At 45.1% G+C, this 19,661-nt stretch overlaps 1 protein-coding gene across 3 annotated transcripts in view; it reads right to left on the minus strand.

Annotated features, from left to right (window-relative positions):
- LHFPL3 (LHFPL tetraspan subfamily member 3) overlaps positions 1-9,308 on the minus strand; it is a 244,511-nt gene extending 235,203 nt beyond the window's left edge. For all 3 annotated transcript variants that reach the window (XM_027751843.2, XM_027751845.2, XM_027751844.2), the window contains exon 1: positions 8,831-9,308. In XM_027751843.2, the coding sequence (XP_027607644.1) occupies positions 8,831-9,299 (469 nt within the window). In that variant the 5' untranslated portion in view covers positions 9,300-9,308. The remainder of the gene's footprint in view (positions 1-8,830) is intronic.
- Between the last annotated feature and the right edge of the window lie 10,353 nt (positions 9,309-19,661).

The following is a 19,661-nucleotide window of genomic DNA, read 5'->3' on the forward strand; positions in this document are numbered from 1 at the left end:
CCAAGTTCTCAGCTCCCCACATTTCAATAGGTGATATACTCCTCTTTGAAATTCTCTCCCAGTTTCCCTCTCCGCTTCTTGCTTCCCTCACATATATATTTTTTCCCAGTGAAATGGAATTTGTTTTCAAATAGCCTGGATAACTTTATGCATTTCCTTCTGTATCTTACTATTCTGTTATCTTATTGTTTTTCAAACAGTGGACCATAGCCCCAGGATGTTCATAAAAGGCAATTGGGAGAGTTATAAGACACTGAAATTTTTATTACACTCTAACCAAAAGAAAGTATCTCTTCTCCATTCCCAAAACACCTTTATCCTTCAAAACCAAGTTTTGCTATCAAAGTCTCAAATCGCTCATACAAATAAAAGATATACACTTTTTACATGATACATTTTAGACAGGTTCCCTCTGGGATCAAGACTGATGTGGCTGTGTGATTTTGAGCCTGATGACCAATTTCAACCAAATTTGACTGATGTTACAAGTCTCCAAGATACTAAACTCCTGCAAGTTTTGTGAAGAAGCTGCTTCCTGGGCAGAGCAGAAAGAATCCCAATGTCCCACCAGTGGAAAGACATTTAACAAATGTAGATGGCAACTTCAGGACATCAAACCAACAGACAAATAGCTTTCTGCCAGGCACAGCACATGCTATGCCTTTGTCCATTGCATAGATGAAGACTCTGTGAGGAACTGGGAGAGTTTAGCTACCAAAGGCACGAGATGACAGGATGCAAGAGAGAACTTTTGGTATTGTGGGCACAGATATTTGGGGGAAGAAATGACTTAGAGTGGACACACTGGGCACTGCATTTTTTCTTAATTCTACTGCCCACATGATACATCTTTTACCTTAATTTTTATAGCCAAAGCGTGAAATACGTTAAAATGTTTAATTCAAAGTAATGAAACTGAAAAGCCTGCAGAGCCCGCTCACTCATTTCACCCACAACTTCCCACTAAAATCTTCAGTTCATCTCTCCAACCTACTCAGCTAACCTTCAGACTTCTATTAGGACATGAGCACCTCCCGAGCCAGATTGGCAGTAGTCATCATAGCCAGTGTGACAGCAGCAGAGCAGAGGTTACCATGGGGCATTCCCAGGCAAGGATAAGGGAGGCTCTGGGGGGTCTCTGTTAAGTCCAGTGGGAAGCTTTCTTTTTGAGCTGAACAGACAGAAAATTATACTGGCAGCATGGTCTTCTCTGGGAAAAAGAAGCACATGCACCAGGCCTGCTTGAATTAGATGTCCTTATAGGCTTGATGAGACAGTCTCTTGGCAAGGAGAGCCTTGCTCCTTGCTCCCTGCCTGCCTGCACAGCTCCAGCATCCCATTTCCCCAAAATGCAGAGGCAGTCCTCATTTTACCATGATCCTGATTTTTCAGAATCCCTGATTTTTCAGAATTTTCTCCCTGATGGTCTGACCAACACCCACTACTGCTCAGAGACACTAAATAACCTGTCACCTCACCCTGGGGGTGGCATGGGGGGTGTTTATGCTTTTACTGAAGTCAGCATCGGTACTGAAACTCAGCTCAAAAACATGCTCAATGTCCTTGGACTTGACTTCCTCTCCCTTTTGCCTCCGGTGTGCCTCCTGCTTTATAACTGGATACATAGTGGCAACAAAAGCTGGCAGCAGTGTTGGTTAAAGTCCTTTGCTTCTGGTGAGTTAGTAAAGATAATTAACAAATGAAAAATGAAACTCAGAAGGTTACAAATGTACATACCTCATGGCTAATGCAAATTTGTGTAACTTCAGCTTCCAAACACAGCATTTGTCAAGTTAAGGAGCACTGCATGACTTGAAATCTCCCCCTGTAGGTCCTCATATGCCATCATCTGTCAATTTTTAATCTTCTTCTGAATAGCAAGAAAATTCATCCTTTTAGATCTTCTTCTTTCATTTATTTAAATCAGTTCTGAGATCCTTTCTACTTTATACTTGAAAGGGAGTCTTGAAAGATGTTTGACCTAGACAGAACAGGCATGGGAACCACAGTGGGCATAGGCGGTCCCATTTTTTGCATACACATTTAGGAATGACTTTAGACTTCTTAAGTGCAGCGCTGCAGTGAGAGCTGACATGCAGATGTCCATCTACCACAGTCTCTAATTTCTCTTCTAAATAACTGTTTTCTGTAACACATAATTTTCATAATTCTCTCATCAATAGGACGCCTCCTATATTTTTTGAAGCTGGAACTGAACCTGGCAGTGCACACAAAGAATAACAAGAAGTGCTCCTACAGGTATGTTAACCAGAAAAAGAAGGTCAAAAAAGGTGTACCTTTTTGACCAGTTCTACCTTGTAAAACTGGTAATAACAGACAAGGAGAAAGCTGAGGTACACCACAACTTTTTTTTTGCCTCAGTCTTCTGAGGCAAACCTCTGTTCCTATACCTCTCGAGGCAGCATACTGCAGGATGGGGACTAGGGGAGTAAAGTGCTTCCCATCCTAAGTACAGATCACATTTATGACCACCTGAGGAACCTGAACACATGTAAGTCTATGGGACCCTGATGGGATGCATCCCTGAGTCCTGAGGGAATTGGCTAACACAGTTGCCAAGACACTCCCCGTGATATTTAACAAGTTGTGGCAATCAGGTGAAGTCCCAGGTGACTGTAAAAAAGGGGAACATTGTACCCACCTTTAAAAAGAGTAGGAAGGAGGATCTTGGGAACTACCTACCTGTCAGCCTTACCTCTGTGTCTAGGAATATCATAAAACAGATCCTCCTACAACCTACGCTAAGGCATATGGAGGACAGGGAGGTGATTCCCGACAGCCAGCACGGCTTCACCAAGGGCAAGTCCTGCCTGACCAAACTAGTGGCCTTCCACAATGGAGTGACTACATCAGTGGACAAGGGCAAGGCTACAGATGTCATTTTTCTGGACTTCTTTAAAGCCTTTGACATGGTCCCCCACAACTCTCTAAACTGGATTCTGCCCCTCTGCTCTGTTGAGACCCGACCTGGAGTACTGCATCCAGCTCCGGGGTCCCCAGCACAGAAGGACATGACCTGTTGGAGTAAGTCCAGAGGAGGGCCACCAATTGGATGGAGCACCTCTCCTATGAGGAAAGGCTGAGAGAATTGGGATTGTTCAACCTGAAGATGAGAAGCTTTGGGGTCACCTAATTGTGGCCTTCTAGTACATGAAGGGAGCCTACAAGAAATATGGAGAGAAACTTTTTATAAGGATATGTAGTGACAGGACAAGGGGGAATGGCTTCGAACTGAAAGATGGTAGGTTTAGATCAGATGTTAGGAAGAAATTATTTACTGAGAAGGTGGTGAGGCACTGGAACAGGTTGCCCAGAGAAGTTGTGGATGCCCTGTCCCTGGGAGTGTTCAAGGCCAGGTCTATGGAATTAGCTATCCTTAACATAATTTATTAAACAAATAACTATCATTTATTAAACAAATAGTTTTTGTGCCACCTGCAAAGTTCAGCAGCCATAAATGTAAGTTACTCTCTCAACAAATTGTTAAAGTTACTGAGGGTACAAACAAGATCCTTGTCTGACTCCACTAGACACCCTGCTCAAACACTGGTGCGAGGCTGGGTTTTTTCCTAGCTTTCTTGAATTTACCTCTATACCAAGATCTGACAAACAGCAGTAACAAAGGCTCCAAGAGCACCAAGGTCAAGCCTCTTAAGACTCTTATATAAAAGTCACCTGGTCCTGCAGACTGATTTCAGGTATAAAGGCAAACAACATAGCTGCAGTGAAGAATTCCATCTTTTCATTCTGAAACAATTCCCTGTTTTAAGTGTAGCATGTAATAACCTCTCATAGTTTCAAAGAATTGGCAATTGAGTATATAAGAAACAAGTTTTAGAAACAAGTCCAGGAAAAACCTGGGGAACCATAGAAGGACTGACACCTGCACCACATAAATCAGTAGAACTATGAAAGAAACAGTATGTCAGCATGTGTATAAACATGGCATATTTGTGTGATGAAAGGAAGCAAGTAAGGTAGGACCAACACACCTATTTTAAGGGTTTTTTTTCACAAAACTATTAGAGTTCTCCAAAGAAGTAAAAAACAAGTACCTTTGGAATTTTTGTTAACAAAGTCTACTTGGATTTCCAAAAACCATTTGATGAATCTGTCATTCATCAGTCTTAAAAACCCTAAACTCCCAGAGGATAAAAATAAATGTCCTTGCAAGGATAAATAATTGGAAACAGATGGTAGGAAAATACTGACAATTTTTCAAGCGGAGAGAGGTCAATGGTGGAGTCCTGCAGGGATCTGTGCTGGAACTTGGGAGCTACTCGCTTATTCATAAATGAGCTGGAAAACAGGGTAAATGGTGAGGTGACAAAGTTTGCTGCTGATATTCATTCAGAGTAGCTAAGATAAGGGCTGACTATGAAGAAAGACTTTACAATACTGAGTGACTAGGAAAAAAAAGGCAAATTAAAGTCAGTGTAGATAAACAAATATGAAGACATTTCTTTGAAGGGGAAAAAACCCAAGTACACAAAATTATGTGCTCCAAGGTGACTATTACCACTTCAGGACTGAGATCTTAGGGTTATAATAGGTAGTTCTGGAAAACATCATCCCATTGTTCACTAATAGGGAAGAAGGGAGTATTAGTAATTACTAGGAAAGGAACAAAGAATGAAACAGAGAATATTATTAAGTTGCTATATGAATGGCTGGTTTGCCTGTCTTGAATATCGTGTGTAGATCTGGTCCCACCACCTCTGAAAGGATACAATATATTGGAAATGGTCATAAGGCAGGGCAGCAGGGATGATCACAAGTATGGTACAACCTAACAACTAAGGTCTGACTAAGAACCCAAAGGTCTCAAAAACAGGTAACTGAGGGAATACAGCAAAGGTGTAATCAGAGCCAGCACAGGGAATGCGTATGCAAGTCCCCTGTTCACAGCCTCTTCAAACACATTAGCTGAGGGGATCAAATGAAATGGGCAGGCAAAAGGTTTAAAACAAAAAAATCGCTACTGAATCTTCACACAACACACACTAAGCTGTGGAACTCCTTGCTCTGGGACACTGCAAATGCTGAAAGTTTACACAGTTAAAAAGCGACCAAAGCCTAAACAAAATAAATATCAGCAAGAGCTTTTAAATGCCAAGATCCATCTGAGGAAATCCCAGAGTACAAGTGCTGGAGAACAGAAAGTACTGAGGGCAAAGTGAGTTTTAGCTGCTCTGATGCTTCTGCGGGCCCAAGTTATGGACAACTGTCAGAGATCACTGGACTAGATGGGCCTGTGGTTTTGCCAAAGCACAGAGGTTTTATGTTTGACTCTTCTTCCTGTGGGCATGGCTTAGGCATCTCCTGATTTCATCCTACTTGTCCATGGGACACTTCTATGCCTCTGTTCTGCTTTCTCTACTTCTTTCTTTCTTGTAACATGCAATATCCTAGTGAAGAAAAAAAGTAATGACAAATGTCTAATAATGGGAAAAAAAATCACAATTACAGTACTGAAGTGTTTAATTTATTTAACTTGTAAAGGAATAAATCTCAACAATTATCTTTATTTGTGAGGTTTCTTGCAACCCTTGGATGTGGGGTAATAAAGAACACTAATACCTAATTTCTAATGTTTTCACTGAGTGTTTCTGTTCATGCAGCTGCTCAAATTGAAGTGTACGTGCGAGTGTTTGTACATATGAACTTGCAATTGCAGAAGGGGAGGATAGGGGATGGAGAACAAGGCTGCCAACACTGGCTCTCAAAGTATCAAGTATACCCTGACAGCATTATTCACACGCAACAAAACAGGCAGACTAAGCCATGGCCAAATCATAAGGTCACCTAACGTATGTTGTACTCACATACACAAAGGAAATAGCTATTTTCCTAGGATTTTTCTTCTTAATCATGTCATAGACATGTCTAGTCATAGACACGATTAGACAGCAACAAGGACTGAAAGTGCCTGTGTCCAAGATATTGTTTATCTTTTTCTTATTTAAAAAACACCTCTTCAAAACAAGAGCTATATCATGCTGACAATTTATAATGACTCATGCAGGACAGAATGTGATCAAAATCTTCCTTTTAAAGAAATGAATTCCTAAGCTTTTATTTGCAATCCTAAACCAAGCACGATCCCATGTCAGAACCTTGATTCTAAGAAGGTTTAAATTACATCAATTTTAAGTATTATATGATCTAACCGAATGCTAACACCATGAAGGTACACAATAGCAAGCAAAATCAGAGCTATACTCGCATACTTGTTTATTTTACAACTTCAGGTTCAATTTTGTTCCTGTACTACACAGAACTATTTGCATATGTAGATGACATTACTATATTGTTTTTTGTGAAATAAGTATCTTAAGATTACTATTGTCTATTAATTATGCTCTCAAAACAGTAAAATAATAACAGAAGTAGGTCATATACCTCATAGAAAACCTACCATTATAACTGTCTTGTTCTGCACATTGTACTCTAAGTTTTCCTTCTTTCCCACCAGTTTTCTTCTTCAAGGGATGAATTCCGAACCAATATGGACTTTCTGGTAGTTTTCTCTCCCTTTAAGGAAACTTTTTTAGGTAATACAGAAATGAACAGTCAAGTAAATGCTGAATTAAGGTAAAACATTCAGCAGACAACAAAGTCAGGCTCTTTCAACACCCAACATTGTTCTAGTTCTTCCAGGGCATTCACATACAAATTGGGAAAGATGTCCAATAACCACTTGGCTACACATGTATTCCCTTACTGTTTTAATTTTGGAGGGAAGTGATTCTTCTGCTATTATAAAACTCGTTCTATTGACTTTTAACGCCAACAGTGCATCTACTAGATTTGGAGATGACAAAAATTCTGTGTTACTTTGCTTGAAAACATATCTTCAGTGTCACACCTGCACACGTGCAGCATGGTACAGACTGGTTGGGCTCCAGTAGATCAGCTGCATGCAGTGATTTCTAAACATTATTATTCACCTGTAGAGAAATGCAGTAAAGGAATAATTCATTTTATCTACCTTGCACTAGTGTCTGTTGGCAGGAAGAAGTGGAACCATATAAATAGAACACCATTATCTCTGATGTTGGAAAGCGCAAGGGATTTGGAAATTGTGCTGTCCTACTGCATACTGGACGTGAACAAAACAGGCTGAAATGCACCAAAGAAGTGAATATTCATTCCACCTTTTAGCAGCAGAGCCATAAGGAGAGGAGACAGCTGAAAGCAGAAGTCCTTAATGAAGCAGAGGAGACATCAGCAGTGCAAAGATGAAACAGTCTGCCCTGCCTGGTGCCAAGTGACATGACTGTGTACAATTAACCAGACCACATCAGAAGGCATGCCACTGAATGGACAAGAATAGCCACCAGCACCAAAGAGGATTCCCAATGAAGAGAAAATGAACCCAAACCCAGACTCACTGAAACTGGGTAAAAATCTACCACCCTCAAGTGATTGAAGATCAATCCCCAAGTGAAAAAGAAAGAAATTATAAGGACACCTCAGTCACAGAAACAGCATAAAAATATATAATAACACACACAAAGGCATCACAGAAAGAAAAGGTTAAAGCTGTTTCATACAAACCAGAGATTTCCACTAAGTCTTATGGACTAGGTGGCAAACTGAGTAATGGTGAAGCTGTTCAGCAAAAAACTCAAAAGTATTATTGCTCAGAAACTGAAATGAATGTAGGTCAATTAAGGGGACTGAAAAAGTGATTGTGAGCCCATTTTGGAGACATTTTGCTTAGTTTCCCTAACAGCTTATTCCTGTAAAACTAAAACTTACCAATTTCGGGGTTTTATCAGGAGGACATGTAAAAGCTATGCTTTGATTTTAGCCTTTTTCTTCCCAAATGATGGAAGAATTAATATTTTCTGTCTTGCCAAAACTGCTTTTATTATTATCTCAACTTTACAGACCATTCTTTTCTCCTCCTTATCCTCCCAGCTGCACACAAATCACCAGTTCTCTACTAACTCAGAGGGAAAGCTGTGCTGGAAATGCAAAAAGGGATGTCCTGGTGTTCTCCCTCTTTCTTATCATATGCTTTCCCCAGGGAGACACGGGATGTGATGGAGAAAGTCAAATGAATTCAGATCTTCTGAGACAAAATCAGCAACTGAAATTATTTTTTTTAACACTCTTATACAGTGGGAAATAAACCTTGTGAGCAAGCAAAACAGACCCCAACCAAAACTCATGAATGCCACATCCAACGACCTCAGCTGCCCTTCCAGGTCGCCAGCAAAAGATCTCGCCAACCCCTCCCACTGAGCCGAAGTGGGCTCTGCCTTGCCCAGGTGGAAACCTGGGCTCGGGACTAGCCTTCAACAGGCTGGCAGCTGCCTTCATCCCCCGTCGCTTGCTCCAAGTGTCCCCACTGCCATTTTCTCCTGACCTTTCCAGCAGACCACGCGCTGGAGGACAGCCGGCCGCTGCCGCCCGCCCGCCCGGGAGCAGTGTGATGCTCACGGGTCGGTTCACAGACCCAAACCCGACGGTTCCTTCGGGCACCCTCGGAGGGGTGCGACGAGCTGCGGTCTGAGCCCGGTTCGGCCCACCTCCGGTCCCCAGGAAGGCGGCGGGGCCGCCCGGGGCAGCACCGGCACCGCTCTGCGACGCTGCCGAGGTGTCCCGGCACCCTTGGAATCCCCTCCCCGACCTGCCCCGCCGGGGCACCCCTGCCCGCCCGCCGCTCCTCTACCCCCTCCCGGCCCGGGCCGCAAGTTTCTCCAGAGCCGCCCGTGCCCCGCGGGGCCGGGCCGGACCGGGCCGGGCCGGGCAGGACGGCGCGGAGCCCACCAGTGCCGGGGCCGCTGCCCCCACTCACCCGAAGTCAGCTGCATCCAGGCACAGATCTTGTAGACGGTGGCTGTGTTGCAGAAGAAGAAGAGGATGAAGCAGACGATGCAGGCGATGATGAGCATCATCGAGAGCCCGATGAAGAAGGACGCAGCTTTGAAGGCTCCCGAGGGCAGGCTGGAGAAGTCCGTGAAGCTGCCCCGGCAGGTGAGTTCCCGGCTGAAGCCGTTGCCGATGCAGTAGTGGAAGAGCCCGAAGTAGCCCGCCTGCGGGGTGTCCACGCCGTCCCCGATCCAGTACGGCTGGATGAAGCACACCACGTTGACGATGGCAAAGCAGATGGTGAAGATGGCCCAGAGCACGCCGATGGCCCGCGAGTTCCGCACGTAGTTGGTGTGGTAGATCTTGGCCGCCTCCTGAGCTGGGAGCATCCCCGCTGCTGCTGCTCCTGACGAGCCTGCTCCTGTCGCCGCCGTCCCTGCAGCCGCTCCGGGCATCCTCGCCGAGAAGGTCCCCCCTCCCCTTCCTCCTCCTCCTCCTCCTCCTCCTCCTCCGCCTCCCCGCTCGCTCCGCTCGACGCGACGCGCTCCGCCGCCGCCGCTGCGTGCGAGAGCCGGCGAGCCCCTCTGCCGGGCTTCAGCGGCTCCGCGCCAGCGGCGGCAGCACCGACACCGCCCGCCGCCGCCTATCGGGGCGCAGCGCAGCGCAGCCGGCCGCCGCGCACCGCCCGCCCCGCAGCCCGCCCTCCGCCGCCGGGCGCCACCCGCACACCGCCCGCCTCGGGCGTCCCGCCGCCCTGCGCCACCGCGGCGGAGCGGGCACGGCTGAGGCGCCGTCTCCCGAGGGGAAGCGAGGGGCTGCCGGCGCCCTGTCCCCGGGCAGGCAGGGCGAGCCCTGCGTGCGGCGGGGGCGCTGCGGCCGCGACCTCCCTTCAGCCCTGCAGCCCGCGGGCACCTCTCCCGGCCGGGGCAGCGGCTGCCGGGTCGAGCCGCTCCCGACGCCGCTCAGCGAAGCGCGTCCAGGGAAAAGCGTTCGGGCAGCGGATTTTAAAGTTTAGAACCTGTGTGTGGTGTTCCCCTCCCCGCACAAAACATCATCACCTCTCCAGCCGCCGGCGGCACCTGCTGGGTCCCCTGCGGCGTGTGAGCGGCGGCGCCTGCCCTGGCGCGGGGGGAGCCCGGAGACGCTCGTCCCCCGCCTGAAGGAAACCTCCGCGGGGCAGAGCTTGGAGCCTGGGGGAGGCAGGAATCACCAGGGGCCGCTCCCCGCCTCAGGGGTGGGCTGGCGGCCGCGGAGAACACCGCTGTAAGAGCACGGCCCAGCCGTGGGGCCGCGGTGGCGGCTCCCGGCGTGGGCGCGGGGCGAGGCGGCACCGTGAAGAGAGAGGAGCAGCTCCGCTCCAGCCGAGTGCCCGCGGCCTGGCTCCCGGTGCGCCGAGCGTGCTGGCATGCAGCAGTGATTAGCATACATTAACGAGCAATTAGCATCTGGTAATAATCATTCCTGTGCCAGTGACACTCGGATTTGCAGTCCCCGACCTGTGAGCTGAGCCCGAGCTCACAGCGGTAAGCGATGGCACAGCCGGAGCCCAAGGAGGCTCGGCTGAGCTGAGCGGTCCGGCTGCCGCGCGATGCCGGCAGAGGCCGCGCTCAGTTAAATCCTGGCGCTCCGCCGCGCCGGGAGGAGCAGGGGAGGAAGGGAGGGAGAGAGCTATAGACTCCCGTTGAAATGAATCCTGGCATTCCTTAAAAATTTTCGTCTGTTTCAGGCAAAGTTTGATTTCTGTCCCACGACTGCAAGTAACCAGGCGCAGCCCAATGGAGCGGCACAATAGCACTTCCCAAGTTTCCAGCAAAGGGGTTTAGGAAGGGGCAGCACCCGCTGACAGTTTCAGGCCCCCGCGCTTGCGCCGGAGGACAGTGAGAGCTTGGACAGCTGTGGGCAAAGAGCAGGGGTACGAGGGGAGCCGTCTCCGTGCAGTCAGGCTGCTGGAGCGCTGCCCTCGGAGGGCAGTGGGGTGGCACACGTTGCATGGGTATGCTTAGACACAGGCAGCATAGGCAGTGTGGACCCCAAATACTCACACTTGCCTCTTTCTTAGGGAAGTGGGTCCAAACGTGCATGCAAAGCACAGCTAAAATTGCTGACGATTTGGTTCCACCGAGTGTGCTCTGTCCAGTGCTGGTGGAGGTGCCCACGAGTGCTCTGCTGCATGTCGTGCTCCTGCTGCAGCTGCTGCACGTGACTGGACTGCTCATATGCGGCCTTCAGGGAATAACTGAACTTGTTCCAGCCTCAAGCACCAGGAGGAGTGGTGGTTCTTCAGTGCTCAGTTCTGTTTTCTTCAGGCTGAGGCTAGCTGAGCCCCAGGGCTTGGTACAGCATGCCTCTCTTCCCTGTCCTCTAAGCAGCCATGGAGCATGGAGGTGGAGACAATACAAGCCAGACACAGAAGGCAGGAGGAGGCCTGAAGTGGCCCAAGACAATTTAGGAATGGAGGTCAGAGGGAGGGTTGGGCAAGAAGTTCTGAGAGATCTAAAAGAGAGAAGGTAGTGGGGAAGGGATTTGGCCTAAATAGGAGGTTTAGGGGTAGGGGGCCTGTACATGTGCACACATCCAAGAAAGATGAACCTAGGAATTGGTATGGCAGGAGGAAGAGATATGGACTTGGGAAGGAGCCAGGAGAGGAGAAATAAGTTGCTTGTAAAAGAAATGAGCCAACGGAGCTGAGGAGGACAAAATACTGAGATTGGAGAAGAAGCTGGAGAACAAGACTCAGACCCTAGGGATAGGTAAATGTGGGAGCCAGTCTGGGCAAGAAAAGGAATAGCCAGAAGCAAGGGAAGAAACTAGGATTCTGCTGACAAGCTGTGTAAAACATTGTGAGAAAGAAGACCTGTGTCAAGATTTTGGTTGTTCTAGTATGTCCTCTCTGGCGTCTGGCAACAAAAGGGCACAGATTTCACATGGACTCTAGGTGATACCCATGAGTCCTTCAATTTACTGCATTGAAAATGGGGAAGTGGTACTAGATGTCTGTTTTTTGGGGCATCTGAATCACTCTGACTGCATCCCTCTCTAGAGCTTTAAATCCTCTAGTCTCAATTTTTGGTATGGCAGTTTCTTGGGAATACTTGAAGACAGGCTCTGAAGGTATTTTTATGGTTCTTACCACAGTTATATGTGTGCTTCATAGCATTAGAAAATACAATGTCTCTATGAGATAGAAAGTTGGCATATTCTGGACAGAAGAGTTAAAAGGCAGCTGAGACCTCATTTCTCAGAGCAGAGCTCCCATGGATTTTGGTTGCAGCAGTTCTGAAAATGAGGCCTTAGAAGGTGATGTGCTGCTCATACTGAGGTGGTACTCATCCATAAAAAGTTTAAGCATCTTGCCTGGCACCACAGAAGAATTCTGTGGCAGAAGCAGGGATAGTCCCCAGCTCTTCAGGACAGCTTTCATTGTCGTAATCCTCAGATTATCCTTTCTCTCCAACAACCCTGTTGTACCTCCACTGTTTTTCTCCCTGAGAATCAACTGGGTCCCAGCCATGTGGCTGTCACCTGGTCTCATCTAAAAACGTCTGAGTCTTAAGCTAGGATTTTCACCAAAAGCTTCTTCAACAGGTGAAACAGGATTCTCATTATCCTGATCTTTCTGGACAGCAGCTGTTGTCTCCTGCACTTGATAAGGCAGGATCCTGTTTACCAATTAACATATGAGCATGCAGTGCAAAACAAAGAGGATGTAAATCAAGTGGCAGAGACAGCTCTTTTTTTGGCACATCCTCTTCAGTACTGAATTCTCCAATGATTGTTTTTAAAAACTTTTTTTTTGGTGTGTGTGTGTGTGGTTAAAAATAGACAAGTTCAAAGAGAATTTATATAACCTTTAAAAATACAGTTGTGTACCAAATTGGCCTGGACCATACTGCTGATCATTTTTTCTGACCACAGAGGTGCTATTTTTTTGTGTATATATATATATATAATTACACAAAACACAAAATAAAAGCTTGTTATTTGGTTGATGTTTGTAATCACAACATTTCTGTTTGGAACTTGTCAGTTATTTACAGTGGTGGAGCAGTGGTTGAGAACTGCTTAAATATTTTGTTTGCAGGGAGAGGCTGTGTGTTGTGCCGAGAAACCCTTGGATACGGTGGGTAAGAAGAACAGATGAATTCAGTTGCTGGGCTGTGGGCAATATCTAGCAAGAAATGCACATCTGGGGATTCATTGATATTCACATGGTGGGAAATTAAGAGCAAGACAGAGGAGGGAAGAAGTGAATGTATGGTTGGAGAAGAGTTTTCAAGAAGGAAGACTTACACAAAAAAGAAAGAAGCCTGTGAGAAGGGAATGGGGTAGTAGGAAGTTATGTGTTAATGAATAAATAACAATAAAGGTGTCTGAGAGTGAATGATAAGTTTTGGTGACAGTTGAGGGAACTGGGAAAAACTGTAGGGCACATGAGAACAAGCTCACACAGACAAAGGCAAACATCCATGGGAGGGAGATGCCCCTGCTCAGACACATGACTTTCTCTTGCCAACCCCTCTGAGCACTTTCTACCATACAACCCTCTTAAAATGCAGCTCTGCCTCAGAGGCTTTTTTTCTTTTCCTAGTAGACAGAGGGATCTAGGCTGTCAGGAGGTTTTTTCATATCTATAGCTGTGTGAAGGGTACATGAACTGCTCCACCTCTCCAGGACTTTCCTCCCAGCTTTCTGTGGTGTCACTCACTGGTTATCATGTTCACCCAATGCTTATCAACAACTGGTAATTTCACTCTGAGCCCACTTAAATAGCTACATATAACTCCTATAACCTTTTAACAAGGCAGATATGGATATGTACAAATAACAGACTCATTTAATTTGGGCTAGCCTAGGCCAAAGAGGAGGAAGGCAAATCATAGTAGACTTAAGGCTGCTCCAGCTTGTGTCCCAGGGTATGTGGAGCATCCAAAACAGAAGCTAAACAAGCAAAAGGTTTCTGCTCTGCTACCTGCTTTCCAGCATTCAGTGTGAGCTGGAGCTCGGACAACACTAAAGGCCAAGCAGGATTTTTTGTGCCATTTCACTGATGATTGATATAACCTATGCATATTTTGGGCTTGATTAACAGCCTAAGTGCTGGTAGGCAGCATCTTAAGGCATGCATGAGTCCAGATGAATTTTTCCCTTGTCTTGTCCGGAGCTGGCTGCAAACAGTGGCTGGTATGCTTGCCCAGAGCAGGGTGATTGCATTTAAGCAGCTCCAATGTGCAGCCCCAGTGATGTGCAGCCCCAGTGTGCACCCAGTATGCAGCCCTGTCGCCGTGGTAACCCACAGCTTCACCACTGGTGAGCACTTGCTGTCTATCAAAAAGCATTAACTTTTACATTATGTCTTTTTTTATTATAGTTTCTGCACATTTTGGCTTTCTTTATTCCCAGGATTCAGCTGCACTGGTGAAATGTTCCTTCTTGGGGAGTAGGAAAGGGCATTTCTTTCTGTTTCTGTAGTGTTAACAACCATGGGAGAGGCACAGCAAAGGGCTGGCTAGAATTGCTGTTACCAGTGTCACTGAAACTGCTGCTGTTTCAGCCAGAAATGGTCCAATTTAGGCCTACTTTAAAAATGAGGAAGTGAGCAACTTAGAAGATTTGCTCCATTTCTCTTGAATTTAGTCCTACTGTTGCTGGTGATAGCGGAGGGGGAGTCCCATAGGCATCCATAAAGCAGAGCAGAGTCTGGGAAAGCACAGTGTGGTCATGCTGGAGCCACATCTCCAGCAGGCTGCAGGACTCGATATCGCGAAGCACTGTGGAATGGGGTGCAATTATCAGAAAAAAAGTCATGTATTCCAAAGTCTACCCTGAACCAAGGTGCTTGGCTGCAAATGACAGAAGTCCACTTCAGTAGACAGAGTGGGGGCAGGTGGGAGAGTGATGGTCAAGGACCAGTGGCTGCCATGGGAGGAAGAGGATGTGAGGAAGGTGAGAAGTACCTGGGTTGTATGTGGAAGCAAAGACTAAAAGGAAGAAAAGATCCCACTAGCCTTTAAGAGAAAGAAAAGCACAGGAGAGGGATTAAGTAGGAGGGTTCCCAGTGGCAGCAGAAGACTGGACTTCATAACCCAGGGTAGGTTCACCTGCAAAAAAGCGGGATGAACAGTGGCTGTTGAAGGGGAAAGCAGGTGGGATGAACCTTATGAAGTAAGTACAGGGAAAGTGGAAACACAGTTATTAAGATCCATGGCAAGGAAGAAGAGATCTTAATGCACCATGACACGACCCAGCTAAGACCTGCTTCAGCATCCTTCCCTCAGCCTCTCTAACTTGTTGCAGAATGACTCTGAAACACACTGTCTAAAATAAAACATTTTATAGGCCACTTGGGAGCTAAACTTTGCAGTCCACCAAGAAATGCTTCCTCTTGAGGTCCGCTAAGCTCTCACAATGCCAAGGGCATTCTGCATGGCCCAGTGCAGCTCCTAGGCCTTCTCTGAGTGAGTCATCTTACCCCCAGCAGCAGCCACTCAGTGCAGGGCTCTGCCTCACTAGCATAGCCTGCTTGTCAGTGCTGCTAATTAACCCAGGCAGAGCTTTCAGGTGACTTGCTGTGTTGTGCCATTCAGAGACACCACCAGAGGCTCCTAAAATGATGGAAATCTTGCCTTTCTTGCTGCGACAGCTGTTTGCCAGAGGGTCAGTAGATTTAATACAAAAGGTGCTGCAGACCATATACTGTACATCTTCAAAGATAGCCATACAGTTAAGGCTGGTGTCTAGACATGTGTTTCATATAATAAAAGTGTAGTTAAGTTATGTCTGCTAGACTGAATTCATATGGAGAAGGACTTGTATTTCTCTGGACCAGCCCAGTCTAAGATAAGTACATAAACTCTTCTGCCAACAAGGTGCATTTCAGTTTTTCTTTCTGGATTCCCAAGCATCGTGTAGGTGGCTGTAGCTTTACTACCATGAACACTGAATCATTTGAATAAGGACTATATGATGCTAAACATAACTTTGATGAGGCTCTCAAAAACTGTACCTGCCAGTGGTGAAGTCCCCCTCTTTGCCTTTAACAAGGTAAAATTACTGCAGTCAGGACATGACTTACAATGTTTTCAGGTAATTTTTTTTCACAGTGGAGAATGACTAAAATTATTTTACCTCACACTGGCTAAAAAAGTCATGCGTTAAATAGATTAACATTTAAATATTTAAATATATATTGCATTTATTTCCAAATATTTCTTCCTGAGTGGTTAAGCAACAGACCAGTGAGGATGTAGCAAGAGGACCTTCTGATCTCCAGTAAGTCAGAAGCTGGCCATTACTTTACCCTAGCGACAAGCCAATTAGGATGCTGCACAGTGTTTCTGCTTGCTTCTAATTTTAGAACTGTACAGCGGGGAGGCAAAAGTAGGTGATATTAACTCCTCTGGCATTGATCTGCTAGAATCATAGTCCTCTTGTAATCTAATATATTTTCATGTAAAGCAGGAAAATTACCACTCCTCTAGTGTAGATACTAGGGACTATGCAGACCTTTCTAACACACAGGGCCTGATCAATACTTGGATAGAGGAATCTGCAAGGGAGGCTTGGGAGCTGCAGTGTGTGATTTTGATGCTGCGCAAGATGATATTCCAGCATAAAGTGAGCATTACACAACACAGCACAACTAAGTCTGCTATTTCCAGGAGAATTTTTGGTGAAATGTTTAAATGTATCTAAGTGACCCACCAGTAAATCAGCATCTTGACCTGGAGCAGACTGTAGAAGGCGATTAAATGGAGAAAGTATGGAATTTCTCTCTTTGAGAGAATCTCTGTGGCATAATGCAGTGCCATTCAGGGATATCACAGCTACCCCAAGCAGTATGGTCACATTAGCAAGATGCTAATGTGATTAATTAGCCTTGATGACAAGCAGGTTATACTAACCTGGGCACAGCTTAAGTACTTAAATGCTTTAGTCTCCAGAGTGCTTGCAGCTCACTTAGGTTAATATAATCTAGTGACTTAATAAGCATATAACCTATTTCACTGTTCAAGCCATTAATAACAGTATTGAGTAACACCAAACCCAAGGCAGACTCTTGTGGAACTGCTAAAGATACACACATTCAATATATCAGTGAGCTACGAGTAGCTGCTCTTTTAGTGTTCCTTGCCATCTACTTATGCATTCACCTTCCAGGAGCTTCACCTAAACAAGCTTTTCTCTTCTGGATATGAAAATATTACTTAAGAGGGCATTAAAAGCCTTAAAAGAGTCAAGAAATAGGGTACCTGCTTCTTCATCTTTATCTACTGAGGCAAGTTATCCTGTAATAGAGCAGAATAAATTAAATTTTACAAGATCTTTCTTTGATAAATCCATATTAGGTGTTACTCATCTCGGCTTTATCTTCCATGTATTCATAAAAAACATTTTTCATTTCCATAGTACTCTAGGAATTAAAGCTTACTGATCTGTAACTTCTTCAGTTGTATGCTGCACATTCATACTCCTCCGTCATCCCTTTCTAAACACAGACACTGTATTTGTCTTTTATAATCTTCCTAATATTCTAAACTTGTCATCCCCCATGTACACTGTGATATTGTCTCAGCTTCTTGTCTTGTAAGATTTGAAGTTCCCTCAGTAATTTGCATGGTCTTCCCAAATCAGCAAACCTATCTTTGTGGTCTTAAACCTATTCCAATTCCACACTTGGAGTTTTACCTCTTTATAATGAAGATAATGGCATTAACCATATGATCAAATTTAACACCCACGAGGAAGCAAAAAACAATCCCACCAAATTTCAGTCCTCATGTCATCCATTATAAATTTTCTCTTTCCACTGAGAAATAAAAGAACACTTCATGTAGTCTTTTGGTCCTTCTCCTGATGCTAACGAACTTCTGGAAAGTCTCCTTGTTTTTAGCCCCAGGCAGTCATTTGAATAAAAGTTTACTTCACATGTACTGCTGAAATCATCTTTGGCCCCAAAAATGTCTCTAAACTAATTTTTCATCTTAATGGTGGTACCAAGGTAAACAGCTGTTAAGTAGAGCCAACACTTTAATAGCTCTGGAAAAAAGTATCAAGATTTTCACAGTGAGAAAAAGACAATATTACACACTCTGCATAAAATAAGTGTGTGTACAATGATGGGCAAAATAGATGGAGATGGCCACTGACAAGAAGAGGCTAATGAAACCAAAGAGCTGCAAACATTAGGAGTTTACACAGTATATGCTTTATCCAACATAGTTCTGGCCAGTTAGATGGTAATAGAGGGGAAGGGGGATAGCATTCTGATTCTGTTGAAAAACGTGATAATGCCTTTTTGTAGTATCTTGTCCAAAATTTTCTAAATTACTTGGATGGGCTCATTACAATGTGTACTGAAAACCTTTTGAAAGACAATGAAAATAATCAAAACCAACACTGGATCAATATTTAGCCACATACCCAGTGGATCATTGTTAGATACAATTTTAATTAGTAGCTTCATTATCTGAAGGAGGCAATAAACATTACATTAATGAAACTTACAGGAGAGGCTAACTCATTATAATCACAACTAATAGCAGAAAAATTTAAGGGGAAATTATGTGAATGAAAATGTCAGAAGTCATCATCTGGGGAAAACCACAAGTTAATACAACTGGTAAAAATAACAGTCTCCATAAGAGAGGAGAAAACTGTGGAGAGCAGTGTATTAGAAGAAAGGCACTTATTTATACCGAATAGAGTTGTGAGAATAATTGATTTTTCTGTTTGGTGGCCAAACTGAAAATAAATTAGGGAAAACTAATACCCAGTCAGATACATTACTCGCTTTTCACACATTTTTACCATTTATTAACACTAAACATAGATCAATTTTAGAATGAAACAGTATTAGATAACAAAACCAAGACCATTTAATTTTGAGAATATTGCAACAGAGCACTTCTGGTTTGTTTTTTTTCCCTTGATACTATTACTCAAAATGAATTTCTCAACATGTGAATTGATTTTTGATTCATAACGTGTCTTTTTGAGAAATTACTACAATAGACTCATTTGCAAAACACAGGTTGTAACAATTCACCCAGAATGCCCTGCCTCCACACCAAAAACTTGGTCTTTATGATATGTGTTTAGGAAAACATCTCGCAGTTTGGAAGCTCCCCTTGTCAAACTACAAATCCCATTTGGTCTTATGAAAGATCTGTAGAAGTCATCACGGGCTGGAGCCCCCTCATGACAGCACTGCCTTGGTCCTTGCCAGACACCAGAGATGGTGAAGGTGGGAGGAAGTGGTCAAGGGCCATCACATCATGCAGCTCTTCCCTGCTGTACCATGAAGATTTTTAGCACATGGCCAAGGAGGATGCCTCTCTGCAGAAGCCCACGGTGGGCAGAGGCCAGAGGTGGTGCTGGCTTTCAGGCCCAAGCACCTCTGTCCCTCCCTTGCCACAGGAAATGCCATCCCCAAGGAGATGTAAAGGGTTGGTGTGCCTTGGCTGGGGAGACCCAGAAGAGAAAGGCTGCCTTCAGGCTTTGGCTGTGTCAAATGTTACAGCTCATAAATGAAAACAATTCTGAGTAAAAAAATAATGGGGTTGTTTCCTTTGTAGTGCTCCTTACTGTGCCTGCCCTGAGGGGCCCCAGAGCTAAGGACATAACTTGTCAGAAGGTAAATGTGGGTCTTGAAATCAAGATGCTACACTGGAATGTTAGGTCTGTTTTGCAGATTTACTTGTCCAGAAAACTGTCTAAGGACAGCCTGTGACAAGACCCCAAAGAAGATTTAGAATATCATAGAATGGTAACTATCTGTCTACATTCAGCTCCCAGGTATTAGATTTTGTTCTACCTTT

This window comes from Pipra filicauda, unplaced genomic scaffold (assembly GCF_003945595.2).
Source record: "Pipra filicauda isolate LSUMZ 115617 unplaced genomic scaffold, ASM394559v2 scaffold167_size3244652_pilon, whole genome shotgun sequence".
Classification (NCBI taxonomy): Eukaryota; Metazoa; Chordata; class Aves; order Passeriformes; family Pipridae; genus Pipra; species Pipra filicauda.